At 27.6% G+C, this 22,568-nt stretch overlaps 1 protein-coding gene across 1 annotated transcript in view; it reads right to left on the bottom strand.

Annotated features, from left to right (window-relative positions):
• Positions 1–306: 306 nt before the first annotated feature.
• LOC112602601 (CD63 antigen-like) overlaps positions 307–22,568 on the bottom strand; it is a 33,681-nt gene continuing 11,419 nt past the window's right edge. The window contains exons 2-5 of the mRNA XM_025350767.1: positions 5,005–5,205; positions 2,332–2,502; positions 1,299–1,511; positions 307–600 (exon numbers count right to left, since the gene is read on the bottom strand). Coding sequence (XP_025206552.1) covers positions 526–600; positions 1,299–1,511; positions 2,332–2,502; positions 5,005–5,205 — 660 coding nt within the window. The 3' untranslated portion in view covers positions 307–525. The remainder of the gene's footprint in view (positions 601–1,298; positions 1,512–2,331; positions 2,503–5,004; positions 5,206–22,568) is intronic.

Below are 22,568 nucleotides of genomic sequence, written 5' to 3'. Positions count from 1 at the left end.
AAATTAAAAAAAAAAAAAAAAAAAAACAAAAATATTCTACTTGAATACATAGAATAATTTAATAAAAGTTATAATCATTATAATAATATTATAATTTATAAAATAAAAATAAAAACAGATATTCATTTTTTACAATTAATAAATACCTTAAGATAAAAAAAAAGTGCTTTATACATAATCGTAATCTTTCTTTTTTTCGTACATTATTATAACATATATAAATAATTTATTAAGATGTTTAAATTATATCAGGTATAAAACGCAAAAAAAAATTATTTTACAAATCAAAATTCAAGAGTTCATTTATGTGTGTGTGTGCTTGTGAGTGTTTATGTATTATATTGTGACACGAAAAAATAAATTTTAAAATTATTATCATGATTTTGGTTCGTTGGATGGTTTCGAATCAGGACAACAAAAAGGCTTATAATATGTTAAGAAAAGGGAATAGTTTTCTTCGATAGAGAATGACAAAAATGTATACTAATTTGTATAATTATGTATCATATTTCGCTGCCACATTTTTTAAGCGTATCCTTGTCGACGTTCTTCATTCCGTATGCTGCTAGCCAGACACAGCGCGAAAATAATACCGATCAACTGAAACAAAATAATACATGGGATTTAAGTAAATATATATATTTTTGGTTACATCATTATCATCATTATAAGTTCTACAATGTATAAACTAGCCATTCAGAAGGATAAATTATCAATTTTTAACTATCTATTAACACGTCTTATATTATTATTTGATCTCGACAGAATTACAGACTCCAATTGAGTATGTATGTATCATATATTATTTTATTAGATATTTTTTAAAACTACATAGTTAATCCCCTTTAAATAAATATTATTACATATTTACCACAGTCAAAATCTAAATTTATTATCCAAATTTATTGGTTCCAGATATTGCTATTTTTTTTTTTATTTTTTTTGAGTAAATTTAAAAATCTCAGCATATAAAATAATTTGTTCATCAAGAAATTCGTTAGTAAATACAACTCATATTTACTTAGACTAAAAAGTCATTTAAAATAAATTAACTAAATAATATATACCTATGATAACCATGTCAATAGATAAAATGTTAACTAACAACATTTTTCTATAAATATGTACGTAATATTAATATAGACAGATTCTAATAATGTGTAATATTGTAATATAACAAAAACAATTTTTTTTTTTTTTTTTTATCACGTTTACATAGTTCTTAGCTACATTATTTTTCATTACAAACCTAAGCTATATAGTATAAAGTAAACATTTCAACTCGTAGTCATGCTTACCTCTCCACCTGCGATAACCATAATGATCTTGAACAGCATGCCTGACTTGTCCTTAACCAAGTCAATAGACTTTTGCAGACAACCATCCTGCCACGCCTGGGCCTTAGAGCATGTCGTTCCTTGACCGCCATCATTGAGGCAACAAGTGTGGGGTATAGCAGCCGCGTTACGTTCAGTCCAGTAGTTTGGTCCGTCTACACCACAACAGTGGAACTAAGAATACATAAAATGAATCGATTATTAAATGTTTGGTTTCAATCTGAATAATCCGAAAACAAGTGTATAAATAATATCTGAAATTGTCACACCACTATATACACATAATATACTAATGTAATGTAACTGTTTTCAAAAGTTTATTGAAAGCGTCAGGAATAAAGTACAAAGACCTATTGACCTGCAGGATCCACGAATGATGATTCACTCATAAACTACCAATGATCCACACAACGATCGCAATTGCTTTGACAAAATAAAATAGATAGATTGGTAAACCTAATAATATATTTAATTTTATTCCAAAGACAGTGTATTCAATTATTGTAATGAAAATTGGTGAAATGAGCCGTGTAATTAATTATTTATCTACATCTACAGAAACATATTTCTCTTGCTTAAAACTCTTACGACAAGGATAACTCCGGTTAATTTGAATAAATTCCTGATTATTTCTCTATAAATGAAAATGAAAAAGCTGTCTATTGTGCTAAGCAAGCTTTCTTATTCTCTTCTATAAAACACGTGCCATCCATATATTTTCGAAATCTCAAAAATCAATTAAACTTTATGACTTTTTCACATATAGCAATTACATTGTTACAAACAAAAAAAAAACAATTAAAACTTATAAATTATCATAGGTATTGGCCATAGTTGGAATATTTATTAATTATCGGTTATTAACCCATATGTTTTCGTTTTACATAAACGGAATTAGGAAACCACGATACAAATCACAATCTCACTTGTTTAAGAGCCTATATTATATCAACGACAATAAAAAAAAAACAAATTTAAATGTTTATATACTTACGTCAGATTGTATTTCATCAACAAAAGCGCGTGATTCCGTTTTATTTGAATAATCATCAAAAACTGTAGTTAAAGATTTTCGAGTGATCGATTCCACTTGTCCCCGGTTCACGTACAAGAAAACTCCAATAGCTACTTCCAACAGGAAGAACGCCAACAGGAACATTGCATACTAAAAATATATTGTATAAGCATCGTTATAGTATATTAAATTAATATAATATGTGCATACCCTAGATTTGATAATAGTTGGGAGTGAGATAAGTAGTGGACTAAAGTATAAAAAGTTCAGTGACACTGTAGCATATAGGGTGAGTATTATTTAGGCCGAAGACCACTGAATATTTTATGATATTGCAAATAAAATTATTTTAAATACCAAATAGCTTTAAACCACGAATATGTCAATATGGAAAGTGATCTGATAAGTTCATAATTGAACTATACAGTTTATAATATGTATAGTAAGTGTGTATTATATGCATTAAAAGTTAATTAAGAATATATTCAAAATCCATATTTTAATTAATCCATAATAAATTATAATATAGTAATATATTAGTAATAGGATAAAATAAAACTCAATTAAAAACATAACTAGTGACTATAGTAAATTTATTATAGATTTAATAATAAAATATAAGCAAATGAGTAACGTTTTATTGTACATTAGGTGTCGAGTAAATCACTGCTATAAGTGAGTTAAATTTAAACTCAATGATACATAATTGTGTACAAAAACGATTTTGAGCGAAGACTGTCTGTCAGTCTCAGCCTTATCACTAAGTATACTTTATGATATATTAAAGTAATAAAAATCAAGAAATAGTTACTATACGGGTAAACAGGTATTCAACATTTTATAATTTAAAATTAAAAATGTTTTTTTCAATAAAATATATAAAAATAATTAATGATTAAATTAGAAAAGGGAAGTATTTTATTTCAATTATATTACACCTAATGGCTTTTTATAGTATTTTGTTATGCTATTCGTAATTTTTGTGAGGGCGATATTCTTATAGAATTTCATGGGGACAATTTTTAATATAATATTTATTTTCATATTATGTAATAGAAATAGACTATATCTAAAGATTTTTGTGCATTCTATACAAAAAATATTTATAAAAAACGTTCCGGAAAACACCTTAAACGTAAAATAAAGAAAAAAAAAGAAGACAACGATATCGAGACTGACCGAAATAACTCTGATGTACGGCCGCAGAAACGATGGTACCTGAGCTCATCGGTTGACGACAATAAAAATATATCCATTATTTCCGTAAGTACAGACACAACGGAGTCATTAGTTTTCACCATGCATTCGACTGCAGATAAATACTGGGGATTTTTAAGTTTGACCTATTCAAAGTACAAACTAGATCTGATTTTATATCTAAACCTAAACCACACTCGTTATTGAATATCAAATTTTTTTATCAACAACAAATCATGATTAATTCATAAAAAAAAAAAAACATATCATGATAAAATCAATACATTCATCGTTTCACTCAGAATCTAAAATGCTTGCTTAAATTATGTTCATTTCCCGAAGTTAAGAATGGATAATTCCTGGGAACGCATGATAATTCATGGAAATAATAAAACAACTGAGAGACCGAAATTTTGCTTAAACTTCATAAAGCTAAATAATGGCGTATTTAATTTAAATATTAAATTTAAAAAACACTTTTTTGATTCACTGTTCATTCAACGTAATGTTATAAATCACATATAAGCAGCAAATATTTTAACTGGATGCGTAAAATAAAAACAAAATATCGCTTATTCATACAACCTGTAATTTTAAATCGGTACGCACGACTAACCAATTACATTTAATCCGAATAAAATCAACCGTACGTATAAATGGTCATTCGAAGGAATACATGATATTTAGTTGTTATAATTTGTTTTATTTTACAAAATTTCAGGACAAGCTCAAAAAATTGGGTAATTTATTGTAAAAAGCTAATTAATACACAAAAAAGTAGATAATATATTTATGTAATTTAGAGTGAAAAAGAGGGATCGTAGTTAGTAAACTTATAACTATAACCATTAGCTTATAGTCAATGAGATTAGAAAATTAAGATAATCATCTAAACAAAGATTAGAAATTGATTATTATTATAAACACAAGAATTCAAAAGACCAATTTATTATCAACAAAACATACGTATTCGAGGCATTTGAATGACGTTAATATTATGATAAGGGAAAAAACTATTCTTGCAAAAGAGAGCATACAAACTTTTTGACTGAATATTCATATTACATTTATAATGTTTCAAGAAAATTACTACTCTTATATTTTAAGTAATGTATCAATCGAGAAAGAATTTAAAAGAAGGGTTTAAAAGTGTAAAATGTGTGTACTGAAAAGATTTAAATGAATTATTGATTAAGATATGATTAAAACTTAAAAAGGTTAAGTAGCAAAAATATTTATTTTAAATAAACGAAATTCCGACTTCTTAAATGATCAACAAAATAATCTAATTTTCCTAATAAATTTCAAATTATATATAAAAATATTTATTTTTTTTAAAACACAATGGTCGATTTTAAAATTAGTGTAATGACTTGCCAGGTTAATAGATCATCCTATTTTATAGTGTGTGTATACGTGTATTAGTATAATAGTATAATACATTATATGTCATACCATTGTAATCATGCAATGACTTTCCCGGATAGCTCCGCAACAGCCAAAGAACGATACAATAAACACAGCGCCGCCAATGATGATGAATGCCAAAGCCGCGAGACCAGCTGCATCTCCGGATGCTTTATTGGCCAGCTCTTCAGTTTTTGTTGAATAATACCGGGTAAACAAACCCAAGGCCAACAGTGCTAGTCCGGAAAGCTGAAAAACAAACAACATCGTTATCAATTTATTGTCTTGCTGATGTGTAATACTTTTTACAACGGTGACATATCATAATAGAATAATATTTCGTAGTATTTAAGATTTAAAATATTATTATGTTGGCGTATTACAAAATCTAATTCGATAATGACAATCGATGACAAATCGAAAACATAATGACAATATGAATAAAAAAAACATATTGTTACATATCCAATCACAAGTTGATGGTGAATCCAAACTTGAGATAAGTATGTAATATAATATAGGTAAAGTCATTATTACTCAGATCTAATACACGTTAGGCTCGTTTCACATAGATTTAATTGCTAAATTAAAATCAATTGGTATAAATGATTCAATATCAATGTGGTTAATTCAATACTTAAATTTTGATCAATAAATTAAAAGTTGATATTTGATGTGATTTCATGCTTCCCCTTGAAGATAATCACTCTCCCTGTTGCTTTTCATTTTTTTAAATGAATTAATACATATTGATAATTAATAATAAAAATAATAGTAAATTGTAAACTATAATATTATAACATGGTATACAATATCTTAATGTCCACAGTTGGCTGCCATTAGGCTAGTTAGAAAATTTTACTCAAACCGAGATATAAGAATGTCCGAGTCGGATATCTATTTTAATGGGCAAAATACAGACAATTTCTACTTGCGTAAAGAATAAAATTAAACCATTTAAACAGTCGAAAAATGACTGTACAGAAAAGACGATCACGCATCGCAGAACACTAAAATTCATATCATTTCTTTTCCATGTGGAAGAGAGAAACTTTATTTAGGTTACATTGATAATAGAGTTAAATTTTTGAATAAACTTTAATAACACTAAAAAAATACTAAAAAAACAAAAGGGTGATTATTAAATTTAGACATCTATTACAGCTTATGTAAATAAAGTTCAAATTCAATACGACCTATGGTTTGATTATCGTTGTGTACTTTTTGTGAAACGTCAAAAATCAAAAAATTCGCATATTTTTTAATATTCCTGAATAAAAACTTTAATTGGTTAAATTATTATCATTGTTATACAGCACATATCTTCTAATTATGTAAAATATAAAATTTAAAGTGAAATATAATTATATTATGTGATATACTGAAACGTCCCCATACACCTGTAGAATATTATAGTATTAATATACAATTTATTAATTTAATAATATCAATATTAACAAAAGTTCCAAGTATATTTAATTATTTACTTAATTCACTAATGACTAACACAAATCTTTATAGCACGGCGTTGCCATACTTCCTCGACCATTGATAAAGGACACGTTGCTATGCGCGTATAATTACATAGTACGTTTGTACAACATATATTTATACAATTACATATAATATTGTCGTCACACGTTTCCGGACGTTTATATAATGAGCGGTACAAGTGTAGAACGTCGTGGGAACGAGTTTTGCAGCCTCGAGTGGTTAAATTACGCGTATAAACAATAAACCATATTACAGTTCATCTCCGTAAGAAAATCACTCGTATTAATCGATTGGTGTGTGATTCAAATAATAAATTAGGATTGCAATAATAATATGTGACACACAAGAACACTCGATATACATGTTACAATAATTTGAAATTTTATCATTTTTACGCGGATAAACAATAAATAATCCGTTATATTATTTGTATGAGACAAGTAAATTAATCGTTTCCGTTGATATAGAACATGTCGAGTACTTGTCTGACCGATGACACGTGCACGTTATATATTATATTATTATTATTGCTGTGGATGTGTGCCGCCCACGACTACGACAACAAAAAATAATGACAAATTATAATTGATGTGATACTACGATAAAATTTCAACTATTATTATTATTATTATTATTATTATTATGATACCATTTGGATACATGGTGCTATATCCATTATAGTTATCATAATATAATAATTATTATCATCTAAAAATTATAGCCATCGCTCTTGACAGCGGTTTAAAGACAGCTATTTCTCGTTGAGAGGACGCATTTCAGTCACAGTGTGTCCTCCGTAGTATCTATAATCTCTTTCTCACAAACGTACAACATATTATTGAATTTGCATTCAGCAGAATCGATTTTGTATTTTTGGTTTTAATAACAGTTTGAATTAACCTTTTATCAAACTTAAAGATAATAAACCTTCGTATCTATAGTGTATAAATAGTTGGTGCCTAAGTAAAAAATAATAATTTAAAAATGATCGTAACTCGTTTAAAATTAATTTATCGTAAAATACCAACAAACAAGCACAGAAAAGGTTTTCACATTATTGTTTGATAGTCGATTAGTTAATTGACTCTTGTATCAAAGCTAATAATGCAAAATTAGTTTGGCTGGATGTAATATTGCTAACGTTGCTGGCATTAGATATCGGTTGATTACAATTAAAAACATTACCCTACAGACAATAATTGCGACCACATAGATTTGATGACAAATTATATTAAAATAAATAATGACAACAATACAACATACACAATCATTTATCATTTAGATGACTTCGAATTATTGGTGCTCAGTCAATCACCAAATCAATAAGGTGCAATACATGTGATCGAAATGGATGTAAATATTTATATAAATATTTAAATATTTAAAAAAACTTAAAAATTAGAAGTCTAGTTAATTGTTCTCTCTTTTTTTTTTTTTTTACAAAAAATTCTAATTACCGTACGGTTGGATTTGAATTGGAATCTAATCGCTCTGCGGCCCCGATGACCCAAACAATAAGTTCTAACAATTATAACATTGGTAGCTGAACGGCTCTCGAAAATGTGTAGGTACGTATAGTGTGTACTAGTACAAATACATTAAAAATAATTAGGCGCGTATTATGTCGAAGACAATTATTTCATTTTACGACGACGAAACGCGTATAATTGCTCGGAGTTTTTTCGTTTCCAATTATCTTCAGTCAGTACATTCGGGGGGGCTTATATTTGTGTACACCGAGAGTCGGCGGTCGCGATCGATCCGTGCGATAAATTGATATTAATTATTCAACGAGCTACTACTATGGTGATTGGAACGCGCTGCAGTGTGTATTTATTATTTATAGTATCATTTTTATTATTTTTGATGATCGAGTATAACAAACACGCGTGCGCGCACGCTGCTTTACGACTGCACGCCACACGCGACATATTATTATATTATCACTACTGTCGCCATGGCAGAGATGAAATTAAAAACGAAAACAGACCGCTATCGTCGAACAGCTTACAGACTTGAAAAACCATACATTTTAATAAACAGTAGTAGTGCTGCAGTACTCGGCATTATTGTAAAACAAGTACTACAGCCGAGAGATATCTGAAGGATATTAAAATATTTAATCTTAGTTGCGACGATCGCCGCGTCGGTATCGCTAGCGGATTTTTCAAAAACCATGAAGTGATCGATTCATATACAATATTTTGAACTACGGTTGTCCGTTAAAACGCGCGTTTATTGTATTTAACGATGTGACGGAGAGATTCGGTCGGATTTCCGGCAAAAAATCATCTGCCCGACGAGCACATAGTATATTATTATATAGGCATATACACCGTTACTCGTTGACGCATCTCGGGAAACACAATTATCTCTCGATCCGACGAGCGAAACGAGCAAATGCGTAATAATTTCATAGTCGTCGTTCCAACTCCGAGCATGAATCGATTGTATATCATATAATTTTCCTAACCGCGGTCCGACAACCATCTGTAAAAACGAGCGCGGCGTTGTGCAACGCCCGACGTACCGCCACCATCAGTTATTCGTTAATTCGTTAATAAATGCCTCCGATAATATGATAATTAATAAGTAAGCTTAAGTCGTGTACGTAAGTGATGGTTTCGGATTTTTGATGATACTTTCGATGAAAAAAAAAATATTTACTTATACCGTCATAGGTTGTGATTAACACAATACCGCGGCGACTATTGGGTGTGCAAAAGTATGCTCTGCAACGTACATCGGTTGCCCGTCACAACTATTACAGGAATAGTGAAAAAAAATAATGATAACACGTTAGTCGAGGCTACCCGTGATAATAACAAATAATGAATATCAAATATCAATATCACTGTAAACAAAACGTTTCGTTGTTGATAACAACCATACTAAGTGTAATTAAATAAATCATAAAGTTTATCATCAAATATTTGACAATTTATTAACACCGAAGTTACGCAATGACAATATTATATAGAGTGAAACGAAAAATGTATGTATATGTTATAATATATTATATAAAAGAACGCGTAGAGTGACTTTCTGGATTTTAACGAAATGTTTTTACTCTCGACCCGAATGAATAAATTACGAAATCGTCTGCATTATTGTATTGCATACGTAATATTTGTGTAGATTTTAAATCTAGAAATAGTTGTATTTATTTACAATTACAACGGTTAATATTTTTAATAATTATTGGTCTGATAATGTATTCTTAGTGAGCAAACTGGGAAAGAAGTGTTTCACCTAGACTTTTTGTAATAATGACAAAGATTATATATCGTTTTAATATTTAACAACTCCTTGTGTTGGGTTAGGTACCACCGGCACCCATTGTAGGACCTTTTGATTTAAAAGGGGCAATTTACTTAAGCAGGTTCTCAGAGGGTTGGGGCGATATTATTGTGACTTTAATTTTTAATGTCCATAACTTTATCGCAGTGATATGTATAAGTAACTACGTACAATCAAAAATAATTTAAAATAATGTACCAAAAAAAAAACACACAAGAATTTAAATTGATGATTTATAATGGAAATAAAAATTCACCTTGGACTTAAATAAAAGAATTTTATTTTTAATTGAATTAAATTGCTGATTGTAAAAATTAAACTTTAGATTTTTTTTTTTTATTAAAGGGAAGGTGAGATGCATAAAAATTAAAAACTTAACAGAGGCGTTAAACATTTCTTACCCATTCCTTGATTTTCAAACAAAAAGGAGAAACGTTGAATAAAAAGTATATGTTAGAATTCAAACAGTAAACATACATTATCTAAGACCGGCTAACAATGTTATAAATAGGAATTTGCAAATACAAATTATTCATCCCGCACTTGATTGAATAATATATTCATGTACCTAATATTATATTTTAATAATATTATGCTACAGTATACACGATTATGAAGTTTCGTGAAACCGAGAAAAAAATACCTTGGACAAAGCCGACAAAACAACAAACCGACCGTGTTAAAAAATCCGATTATAACTTATCGTTAGCTTCCTCATTCATCGATACTAGGATACCTGTAGTCAGTTCATACACACTATACACAGCCATACGTCATATTATTACACCTACACGATTAGTAGTTACGCACCACCTGTACGTGTGTACACGACAATAATAATAAACAATGTCGAAATCTAGGCACGGTGTAAATGTATAAAATAAAAATAATGACGGAAAAATTTAAAAATGTGGTAAAAAAATCATGAGCCTACAACCGAATCGAATAAAAATGAATTATATCAAACGACAACAGTTTTGGGTGTATCCACACGAAAAAAAAAACACAAAAATACATCTAAAATCATTAGACCGGAAATTGTTTTCCCTCTCCACCTATATATCCATCCTCCCTTCACCCGACATCGATTTAAGAGTACAACGCGCGCCTATTATAAAAACACAACTCGGCGTCTTGTGGTTCGATCGTATTTTGTCATAGAATATATATTTTTTTTAATTATTATTATGACTATATATTATATTGTATTATATTACATTATATATTTTGTACACTAAATAATCGTTACAGAACTATAGCGAAAACTCAATGACTGACCGACCGGTGACAAAATCTGTGTTTTTTCAACTAAAAATAATAACACTATATATATTGTTCCGAAACGAATCGATAACAATTTGGCTTATTCCGAACGGTTCACACGGTCTACGGGTCAGACATATATACATCGTATTTTCTTTCAAAAAACTAAACAAATTATTATCATTATGATTATTATTATTACTATCGAAATACTGACGGCTGAAGGCTGTATAAAGTATAAATTGCCGTTAAACGCATCCTAAAATGCAATTACAATTGTCAGTATTACTGTCAAATGTTTTCCGGCCGACTATTTAATTCAATTTTAAGCCTACTTTGAAAAGACGTTAACCACTTTAATTATAAACGAGAATCACAAAAAAATTCATCTAGGTACATATTTCATTGGACGGTAGTACTGTCGTAGATCCAAACCATAGACTTATAATATATATTGATATAAGTACCCAATGTTTGCGGTACATAAAATAGAAAAAAAACATACCTGTATACATTAAATGCAGGTATGTCGATAATACAGGTAAAATATTTGCAAGGCCATGCATTACTTTTATATCTACATTATGAAATTTACCAAGACTATTTTAATAGGTGTTATCTTTTGGTATACATGACCGAATTTGACGGAGAGCATTAGAAGAAAATGCATTGAGCCCTACTGTTTTAAGACCTTCCATAAAATGAATTAAAGTTTTTTTTTTTAACTAATAAATTTCAAAAATTACTAAAAATATTTCAATACATTATCACGATAACAACGCAATAGAAAAAACAACTACTTATTTTATTTATTTGTAAATAATCAATGCAGAAATATAATTGCTTTAAATTTTTAATTGTAGTATGAAGAAAATTTGAAGGAATAAGTGAGAAGTTTTATTGAGGCCCATAATTTTTTTTATATAGGGCTCAAAAATTATAAACCCAACCCTGTTGGTATAGATAATAGATACTGTATATACATATTATACTCAATGGTGTATTCTACACAAGGTATATATATATATATATATTTATTTATTTATTCAATATTTAAAATTTTTCGTGAAAACCGTTCACACCTAAATTGTATCATTCGATTCTTTAGCAAACCATTATCGAATCGTCGTCGAGAGTACATTTCAATGATAAGCAGATATAGTATCCATATTGCAGTGTGTAAAAATATTCCAACAGAACGGATCTTGTATTTGTACACATATTTGCCAGGCTAATCATATATGGTCCGATGAAACGCGTCACCCGTTTTTCGAAGATTACACCAAACAAGGGCAGCATTTCAAGGTACACTACAGTATTCATTTAAATATTTAAAATTCAGAAATTTAAAATTAAGAGACTTTACACTTTAAAATATTAAATAATTTTGATAAATAACATATGCATAAAATTGTCAGTTAAAATGTAATTGTCCAACGACTAACATTTTATTAATCTATGTGGATATGTATAAATAGTGAATACTTTTGGTATAAATCTCCACGACTCACTGCTCACTGGTTCAGTAAAAAATTAGGAAAATTAAAACATTTTATAATTTAGCTCTGATATACTTGAAACATGTATCTTAATTATTAAATAAAGAGGTTCATTTTAATCGATGTTTTGTTTCTGTTATAGTTTGTTATTGGTAATTTAAATTTTCAGTTTTCCTGCGAATTATTTGCCTACGCAGTGAATGTCATAACAAATATTTTACATAGTCGATACTTGTTATTATATAAATGTAAAAAAAAAATAGTGAATCTCAAATCTGTATCTATATTTGAAGAGTTTAAAAATTGCTCATGCTAGTTGAATAATTGTTATATCCTTTGAATATGCCTTATTCATATATATAATATATTAAACAACCCAATATGCCATTTTCGTTATTTGAAAATATAAAAACCATACTCAACAATAGGTTATGTTTCCTGAATACCTACTTCAAATTAAATTACTCATCGCCAACAACATCAAAATATTTTCGATAGACCAGTGTCCATAAAAAATTGTAAAAATCTGAATCAGCTAAATCAATTCAAATATAATATAACAATTGCAACGGTCAGGGTTATTATTTACGAATGAATTTTTGAAACGATATTATTTCAAATGAATATTTCTATCTATCGTGTATTCTAGGACAAATTAAGACAAGCTAATTTTCCAATAATATATAATATATTTTTAAACTTATACAGTTTTACGAATATAAATAAAACATTTAATCGAGGAAATTGCACACCAATCCTTGTAAAATATTATCATAGCCAATAAATTGTATAAAATCAATATTGTTACAACCTTGAGTTTTTAACCCTGTGTTCTATATACTAGTCAACATTTAGAATATTATAGAATTTTGTTTCATTATTAAATCTATTATTATACATAATATACAAACATGTCTGTAGCCTATTATTTTTGTAGCTGCATGTTATGGCATAGGTATATGTCGCATGCGTAAATAGCGATAATTAATTCACACAAATCGTATATAAATAATATTATAATATGGGAAATTGATTTTGAAACGGAAACTACTGCTGTCTGTTATTATACTAAGTATATATAATATAAATATATAGAAGTGTTTAAAATCCTTAAAAAATTACAATATTTTCGAGGACGACACGCGCGTATAGTCAATTTATTTTCAATTTATTAAATACGTGCATGACGACGGTCAAAGCAAGTACATAAAAAAAAATGTTAAGTAGCTTTAAATCGCCATAATTGTTGTATACATAAATAAAATAAGTTTATAATACATGATGACTAGTATGTGGCGCTAACATATTAAAAGATTTTGTAATACATTAACGCGATTACACCTTAGTCACTGTCATCATCATTGTAATAACAAATTAATACTATGGCAGATAAACAACAAATTCGATAAAAAAAAAAAAAATTAGCAAGAAAAAACTAAACTTATTAACGAATAATATAAATCATGTTATGAAAGAAAGTACAAAATATAAGTAATAAATAAGCCACGAATATCTATGACTCATTACTAATAATTAACGACTAATATAATAAATCTGATAATCGCATCATAACTAAATTATTATTATATCTAATTCATATGTGTATAAATTATACAGAGTGTTACCAATTGTGAAAACTCCTATTTTTTCATTTAATTATAAATTTATTCAAATTTTGGTTTTTCGAATTTTTAAATATACCTAAATAATTAAAACGATACATTTCTTGAAATGTAAATATATATGCTAAATATATATATATATGTGTGTGTGTGTATTTTAATATTTTTAATGTGAAATTCGTACTTGTCTATTATATGCTAAAAAAAATCCTTATTAGCATTTGTTGCAATCATAATAATTTCAATCGAGTATAACGACTTTATATTATACCTACTGTTATAGTGTACGCTCTATATATTAAATGTTTTATCTATTAATATAGATATATAAATATAAAAACATTGAACTCAGCATAAAAATGAAGTACCTAATAATACTGCACAGCGTAAAGTTTGTATCTTCTTAATCTATATTCTATATGTATAACGATATATTATATAATGTGAATTAAGCTTGTACATCATGATGCTATCTCTCCGAAGTCCGGAACGATAAGTAAATTGGTAAAACCATACATTATTAATTAGACTACAGTGGAAAATATATATATATATATATTATGATCATTTATTACATTTTAATAAAGCCATATTATACAGACCGATAAAAGAAGTCTGAACTAGTTTTTATTTTTTTCGTTATTGACTATAAACTACATTAGTCATGTTTGGAAAATCTTCCATGCGATTTAGGTATGATTATATCACCTACATCATGTACCTATATATAAGTACTTATATTACACCTACGAAATGTACTTATATACCTATTAAATACAAATATACAACGTATAAAGGTACGTAGGAGAATACTGACTAGAAAATTCGTATTTTTTTTTTATTTTTTTTTTTAGAGGACGATACGATTCTATCGCAAATGTCGTAAGAGAACAACTATATAACGAAAGTAGGAATCTCAGTATAAAACGTGTGCCCACACACATACACATCATACATAATACCTACTTATGTAATTTCAACATACGATCGCTCTAAATAAATTATAATTTATTATTATTTTGGCGCCGTTTCGTAATTATACTTAAAACGTGACGAGTGCAAAAATAATATTATAACATTTATAACTCTGTAATATGCATTATGTATATTTTGAATAGTACAATACTACTGTTTCAACATTTAAAAAATAACTACCACGTACACTTATAAAAGTCTGCTCTGCCATTCAATGCTCGAGATCGCTGAGAAAACGTTTAGCCGGACAAACTATGGAGATATATCGAGCAAAGTAAGTAGGTAGCAAATAATCGATTTTTCAACGATTTGCTCAAACTTCGCTCATAATAATGTACACAATAATCGTGTGTATCGCACGCTTAAATTTTAATTATTAACGGCGCTTGTTGTGGTGTGTATAAAGTTAGATACACACTTGCATTTATTTAACTGGTTCAATTTCAAACACTATTGAATCATCATACATTTTTTAAGTCTCAGAGAGGTTAAGAGAAGAGAAATCTAGGGATAAACCTCATCACTTATTTTTATGAATTATTTTCTAGAAATACGAGCACAATGTTTGATTCTATAAAAGCTATACACATATGAATGACTGGATATTTCAAAAAATATTTATGCCTCCACACCCTTTTCGGCTTCTCTAATACCATATATATATCGTATACATATCAATAGAGCACATAACAATATATTATAATATACGTACAAAGTAAAAAAAGAAAATATTATGTGATCGTTAAGTGTGTATTGTCATAAATCTAACTATTTAATCTGTGATATATATATAATTAAGCGTTAACGCGTCTTCGGTAGATGTACACGCGCTTGTGCCAGCTATAATACCACACCCATTCGACAGTTATATTTTACTTTAAAGTAAATAATATGGATTAGTGATCCCAAATAATTGGCATAATGTTTAACGATATAAATTATACTAAAATTCAAAATATTTTTACTGTACTATGGTATGTAAAAAATTAATACACTTTTGTAAAAGATACATTTTTATTAATATAAGTAATTAATATAAATGTAAACGAGTATAAACCCATCATCACAATTAGAAAACAATCACAAAACTGTTATCAGTATAAAAATCAGGACAAACTTGGTAAGTTTATATATTATATTATGCCATATGTTCTATAATATACACCATATTATGTTAAAATTCAACTTAAATTGTATGCCCTTAAATTTAAAATTATGTAAAATAGAAAATTTTAAAGTTGCAAATTGTATACCATTGATATTAGCCGAAGCGCATTTGAACATATACATTTTACAATGTTAAAAAAAATAAATTATATCAAGCAATTAAAATTTTTCCTATGTCAATTGTAAACTGCAGATGAATTATATTTTATTTAATACTTTTTGAATAATTGTATTAACATAGTTTTTCTTCCAAAATGCAATTAGATGTAATTATTATAATGTACAAGCTAAAAATAAAGTACGCAATATACAATTATGGATAAGAATATGCAATAAATATTTAAAAAAAAATACGATTATCATAATAATAATAATAATATAATATAGTAATAAATTAACAACGAATACGAAATAACTGCAACTATACACTTTCATATCACCAAAAGTAGATAAAAAACACTTAATTTTAGTAAGTCAGCATACACAGCAGGTTGATTGAAATAATTTCACTAAATCAATCCTGGAACACTTAGGCTAGATTTCCATTAAAACGTGCGCATTTAAACAAAAATACTACTTAAAATCACGTCACTGTCATCGTTAGCATTGTTTTATGTATTATTGCCCAGCAACGATGAGTAATTCAGCTATTATATTTTGTTGTACATAATATGATAATAATAATAGTCATCATAGCGCTAATCGATTGGAAATCTAAAACAATAACGGTATCACCGGTAAATGAAAAACTAATATTCCGTCGAAACTGTATATAAATAATATAATCAGTCATATCACATCGTAGGATCGGAACAATATATTATTGATTTTTCGTTCCACGCCACATATATTATGTGATATTATAATCATATGCTTATATCATATTTTTACTATCGTCAACCGATAAATTCGCGGCCTGTCTTCTACAGCAGACGTTAATACGAGCTATACATATAGACTGCAATATATTATTATAAATGAAATCAGATTTTAGCATATTGAAACCGAAACGTCACGCCAAATACATCATATCGTCTAAGCGGTATGTACACACAGTAAGGTAAACCCAGCTGCAACGATGACCTAAATCATAACGATAGATATCGTCGACAAAGTGGAACTCGAGCTACCTGATCTGACTGCAATCGCTGCCGAGACAAATATGATACGGCTATACTTTCGTGTCATTTCTGTTTTTGATGTGTGTGAGAGTTACGGCAGGGCTTCCGTTCATGATGATCAGGGCATCCGAAGATACACAGCGGTAATCGTGGATGTACAGAATGATTATATCATTGTTGACCATCAGAGAGCATTCCAATATATCATGAAATACTTTAATGTATTTCATTTTTTTTCATTTTAAGAACAAATACTAAAATCATAGAAACAAGAAATAAAAAATGTAAACAGTTTTTAATTCTTGAACTTTGAAAAATATTTTAAAATTTCTCAATCTATTGTTCAAACTTCATTATCCTGTTCAATACCGGATAACCTTAACTATCGAGTAGGACGTGTACGTAGGAAAAATGATGTACACAACATTGATTAGGAAAATTTAATAAAAATGTGAACCAAACTATTCTTATTTTTTTAACGAGGGAGTACTATAGGGTTAATAATGTACCTACGTATGCTGGAGGTGATATTTGCGATTTTACACAAAACATAATGTAAAATTTTATATACATTCGAACGGTACCCAGTGTTCTAATATAATTATATATAACCTTATTATTTAAGAAATAAAAATATAAAGATACTTTATAAAGATAAAATAAATTCAAATGTATACTTTTAAACTACAAACAGTACAAACACTTAACATTTCTAGTGTTGTATAATCATGTGTTTAGTATGTGTAAATATAAATTTAAAACTCTGATAATAATTAATCATCAATAAGTTAATAGAATACGTTATTAAGAATATATTATGACTCACACATGGCCGCTATTACAAATATACACCTATAACAATTATTTACATCTTATTGGTATGGGTATAACACGTATTTTAATTGCAATAGGTCACTTTTAAACACTCAAATATGTTAACAATAATTCAAACTGTATAAATTCTTAAAATCATAAAGTAATTACTGATAAATTACAAAAACATGACTATAAAAATCGTTGTCCCATACTAAGTAAATAATAAAGTATAAGTATAATTTGCATATTATAACATATAAATAATATGTATGTATTGTTATCAATGACAGTTCGTCAATAGAAATTGACGCTACGTCTTCTCGTGAAAAAAATCGAGCTACTATTAATAAATAATTATCATAATAGTCCATACTAAAAAATAATAATTTATAGACATTTTTTTTTATCCTAAATGAAAAAATTTAGAAATTTACCGAATAGTATAAATATTATACACTGGTGCCTGGTATAAACGAGTCGAATAGAACAGAAATAATTTCCATCTTAAGCCAGTCTGAGAAAAACGCGGTCACCGCCGCTGACATTTTTCTCTACGTCCATAAAACCGTTCAATATCAATCAAAAAAACAATGGTCATATATCGTCGTTTAATGCATATAGAATATAGATAGTATGTGCAACAGAATAGTCTGAGTCGAATTACGTCAATCTTGAAGTTTCTAAATAACATAGGTATAAATATTAAAATATATAATGCCAAAAATATGTATTTTCGAACGATGCGACTGGGTGAGCCTCGAGTGAACATCATATTCTATAACGGTGTACTGAACATTCATTTCTGACAACGCCACACCAAAAGCGCTCGTCGTTCCTATGTCAGTACACTCGTTTTCCGATTTTCGTATTTCGGAATCGAAAATATAAATAGTATAATATAAAATAATCGATTTCTCGTTACGACTGTGTCATGTAAAGATGATTACGTGCAAACTTTTTTGGTAATGTGGTTAGTGATTGTCACCTACATACCTATTATTGAATATTATACGAAACACGACAATGCAATGTAAACTCGACTGTAAAATTAAAAATAAACAATACAAATTCGTTGTCGATGCAACCTATAAAATTTTTTTATAATGGATATAAAACTATTCTCAACTAATGAATAAGTTGATTTACAACAAGAATCTCTAAAACATTTTTACAACAGTGCCTTAAAATTATTCTGTTTGCGACACTGTATACCCACATTAAATTTTAAACAACCAACGAGATTATATTATTTTTTATAACCTGCAGAATTGCATTTCATTAGTATTCAAATATTATTATTAATAAATATTATCACCATTTACCAATCAATATACGTTACATAATGTCATAACTATAGTCAACGGCAAGAATATCATATATGATTATAAAAACTAGAAACCAACCCCAATGACATCACGGACAACAGATATTTGGCCAAGTACCAATACCATATAAAGTAGATATTTATAAATGTAATATAATAATATACTGTATAATCTGTACACCAGAATAAAAAGTTGTAAATGATACTGAATTTTAAATTAAGCTAGGTATTATAATATAATAATTTTAATGTATCCGTTTAAAATTTAAAAATTACCTATATTTTTCCGTGATAAAAACCGTAATTGCTCTTTTGAAAACATCTTGTTTTTTTCACATTACAAACGTCATCAAGGCCAAATTTATAATGCGGGAGTCCCAAATGATCAAAAACAAACTGTGAGCCCCCAATATGTTTTCCTTCTTAGTCCCATCACACAATCTTAATGCTACAGTTGAATATATACAAAAATCACATCTTCGCATCGATTTTAATACAAATTGTATTAATAATCTTTTTGAAATTTAGTTCATTACATTAATTTTTCACTATATGAAACGAAAATTGTTAGTATAAATTAAACAAAATATATTTAAAATTACCGGTATTTCACGAATTAAAAAAAATTGTTATCAATTTCTACTACATACATAACCCTACAAAACCGTCTTGTACATTATGGTTGAACTTCGTGGAACTGATACCAATTATGTATTCAATTAAACTAAATATACTATTATATGAATACTATATGCCAACATAGCCCATATGTATATAATAGCAATTACACAAAATAAGTGTACCTATACTATAAATTTATTTGAAGTTTATTCTGTAAATGTTTTTAGCAAATCGAGCTAATCTGAATACTATATAGTATATCATTTGTCGACCTAAATTTTACACAAACAAATATTTATATATTATACGAATATACGAGTTTGCGCAATATCACGCAAAGAGTATCTGTGCAATAACGTTTAATTTTGCAAAACTTTAGATTTTAATAAATTAACAGATGTATATGACTTTTACTTACATCCATATATAATATATGTGTATTGTGTGTGTGTGTGTGTGTGTGTGTGTGTGTGTAATGTATATTATGTAATCGTGTGTATCAAATAATAATAATTATATATTAAAATGACAAAGTTTTAAAACTATAATTTAATACGACCTCTTCTTGTTGAAATTATGAAAAAAAAAATGTCCCATCAAATATTATTACCATAAATGTGCAAATTACAATAATATATAAAACATATTAGTGAATAATGGAACAAAATACTCGTATATCATTAGAGACTATATATTTTAAGAAATTTCGATAACTCGTTATTATTTACGTCATTAACTTAATGAATCAGATAGTGTTTCAAATGTATACTATATTGTTAGTACTCTTGATCATCTTATGTTTATTACAAATACATTATAATAACGAAAATAATCGCCCAACCCATCGCTATTGTTTAAATACTTTACACATAGATATGGGTTAAGATTATATAAATTTATCATTCTTTGGACTTTGGATTAACCTTCGAAAGTACATTTCTAATTGGGATTGTGTGAGTGCAAGTTTTAATAATTATAGTTGTCATTTAGTTTTAAATATCATGGATCAAGATAAAAAAATGCATCATAACATTTCATGATATTCATATTTTTATATTTTATAATTAATTTGTAAGATATTAGGTATTATTGCGAGATAATAAAATATATATATATATATTTTACTATGTTTACGTTCATTAAAATCAAAAAACCAATTTGCACCATAATATTGTATTAAATAATAAGTAATAACTAATAGGTAAGTAACAATTGTTATTTTTATTTTCCAAAATGTTTACATTCGTAGATATTCATGATAATGATTAGGTATCTATTATGATATGAATATTTCATAATTGTTCATGACAATTAGATATCATTTAAAATTACTAGTTAATAACGATTAATTTAACAAAATAATTATTATTAACTTGTAATTAATTCACTAAAATGTTTACAAATATCAACACATTTATAATATATAAATACGTACATAATATTATGATTCAAAATGTATAAGCTAGCTAAGACTACCGCAATTGGTCATAATATGATTGATCATGTATTATTTGCATTATATGTATATATATAAATGAAGGGTGGTCAAATTTTTTGGGGGGACTGTAGCCCTCCTAGAGATAGATATATACCGACTCGTTGAGGTGTTTTCGTATATTTAATTTCTAGCACGTATCGCTTATCTTAACTTCTTATCGCAATTTAATTTTGCAGCATAACACAATAAAATAAAGTACAGACGTATAATAATTAATTAAAATAAGCACAATTTAACCTAAACGACATAATTTTTACAGACAAAAAAAAACGCACTATTGTATAAATTTAAATATTAAAAAAAAAAAAAAAATGGATAAAGTGATATGAAACTTAAACAATTATTTTATAATATTATACGAGTATTATGCATACAATATATCGGCGAAATATTATATATAATAAATATAGTAAATAAAAAAATATAATAAAAATATAATAAATTAAGCAATATGTTATTTACTGCAAAACAGATACGCGGTCCGGACCTATGCACTGGTAAGTTTATAAAAATGCTTAAAAAACATTCAAGTAAAATAATATTTGTTATTATATAAACAAAATCAAATACTTAAATAAAATGGACAATCAATTTGTCATAATTCGACAAATATTATGAATCTCAATGAGCTGGAACAAACAGATTCGACAATGTTGGTGAAGCGGTGCAGATCTAATACAATAAATATTACTTTATTATTTTAAAATATTATATTACATATTAAATTTTTGACATACAATTGTCTATTATCCTAATCGATACACATAGTAGTTTTTATCGTGATTATAGTTCACCGATATTACTATTTATATTTTTTCGACTCGTACAAATATTTTACACATTAAATAATACACAACTCGTACAATAATAACCACAGTTCTTTAGGTCATATTCGTTCATTAACAAAAATTT

Source organism: Melanaphis sacchari, unplaced genomic scaffold (assembly GCF_002803265.2).
Source record: "Melanaphis sacchari strain LSU unplaced genomic scaffold, SCAv2.0 Contig8_pilon_pilon, whole genome shotgun sequence".
Lineage (NCBI taxonomy): Eukaryota > Metazoa > Arthropoda > Insecta > Hemiptera > Aphididae > Melanaphis > Melanaphis sacchari.
This window is presented reverse-complemented; position numbering and strand designations above follow the sequence as displayed.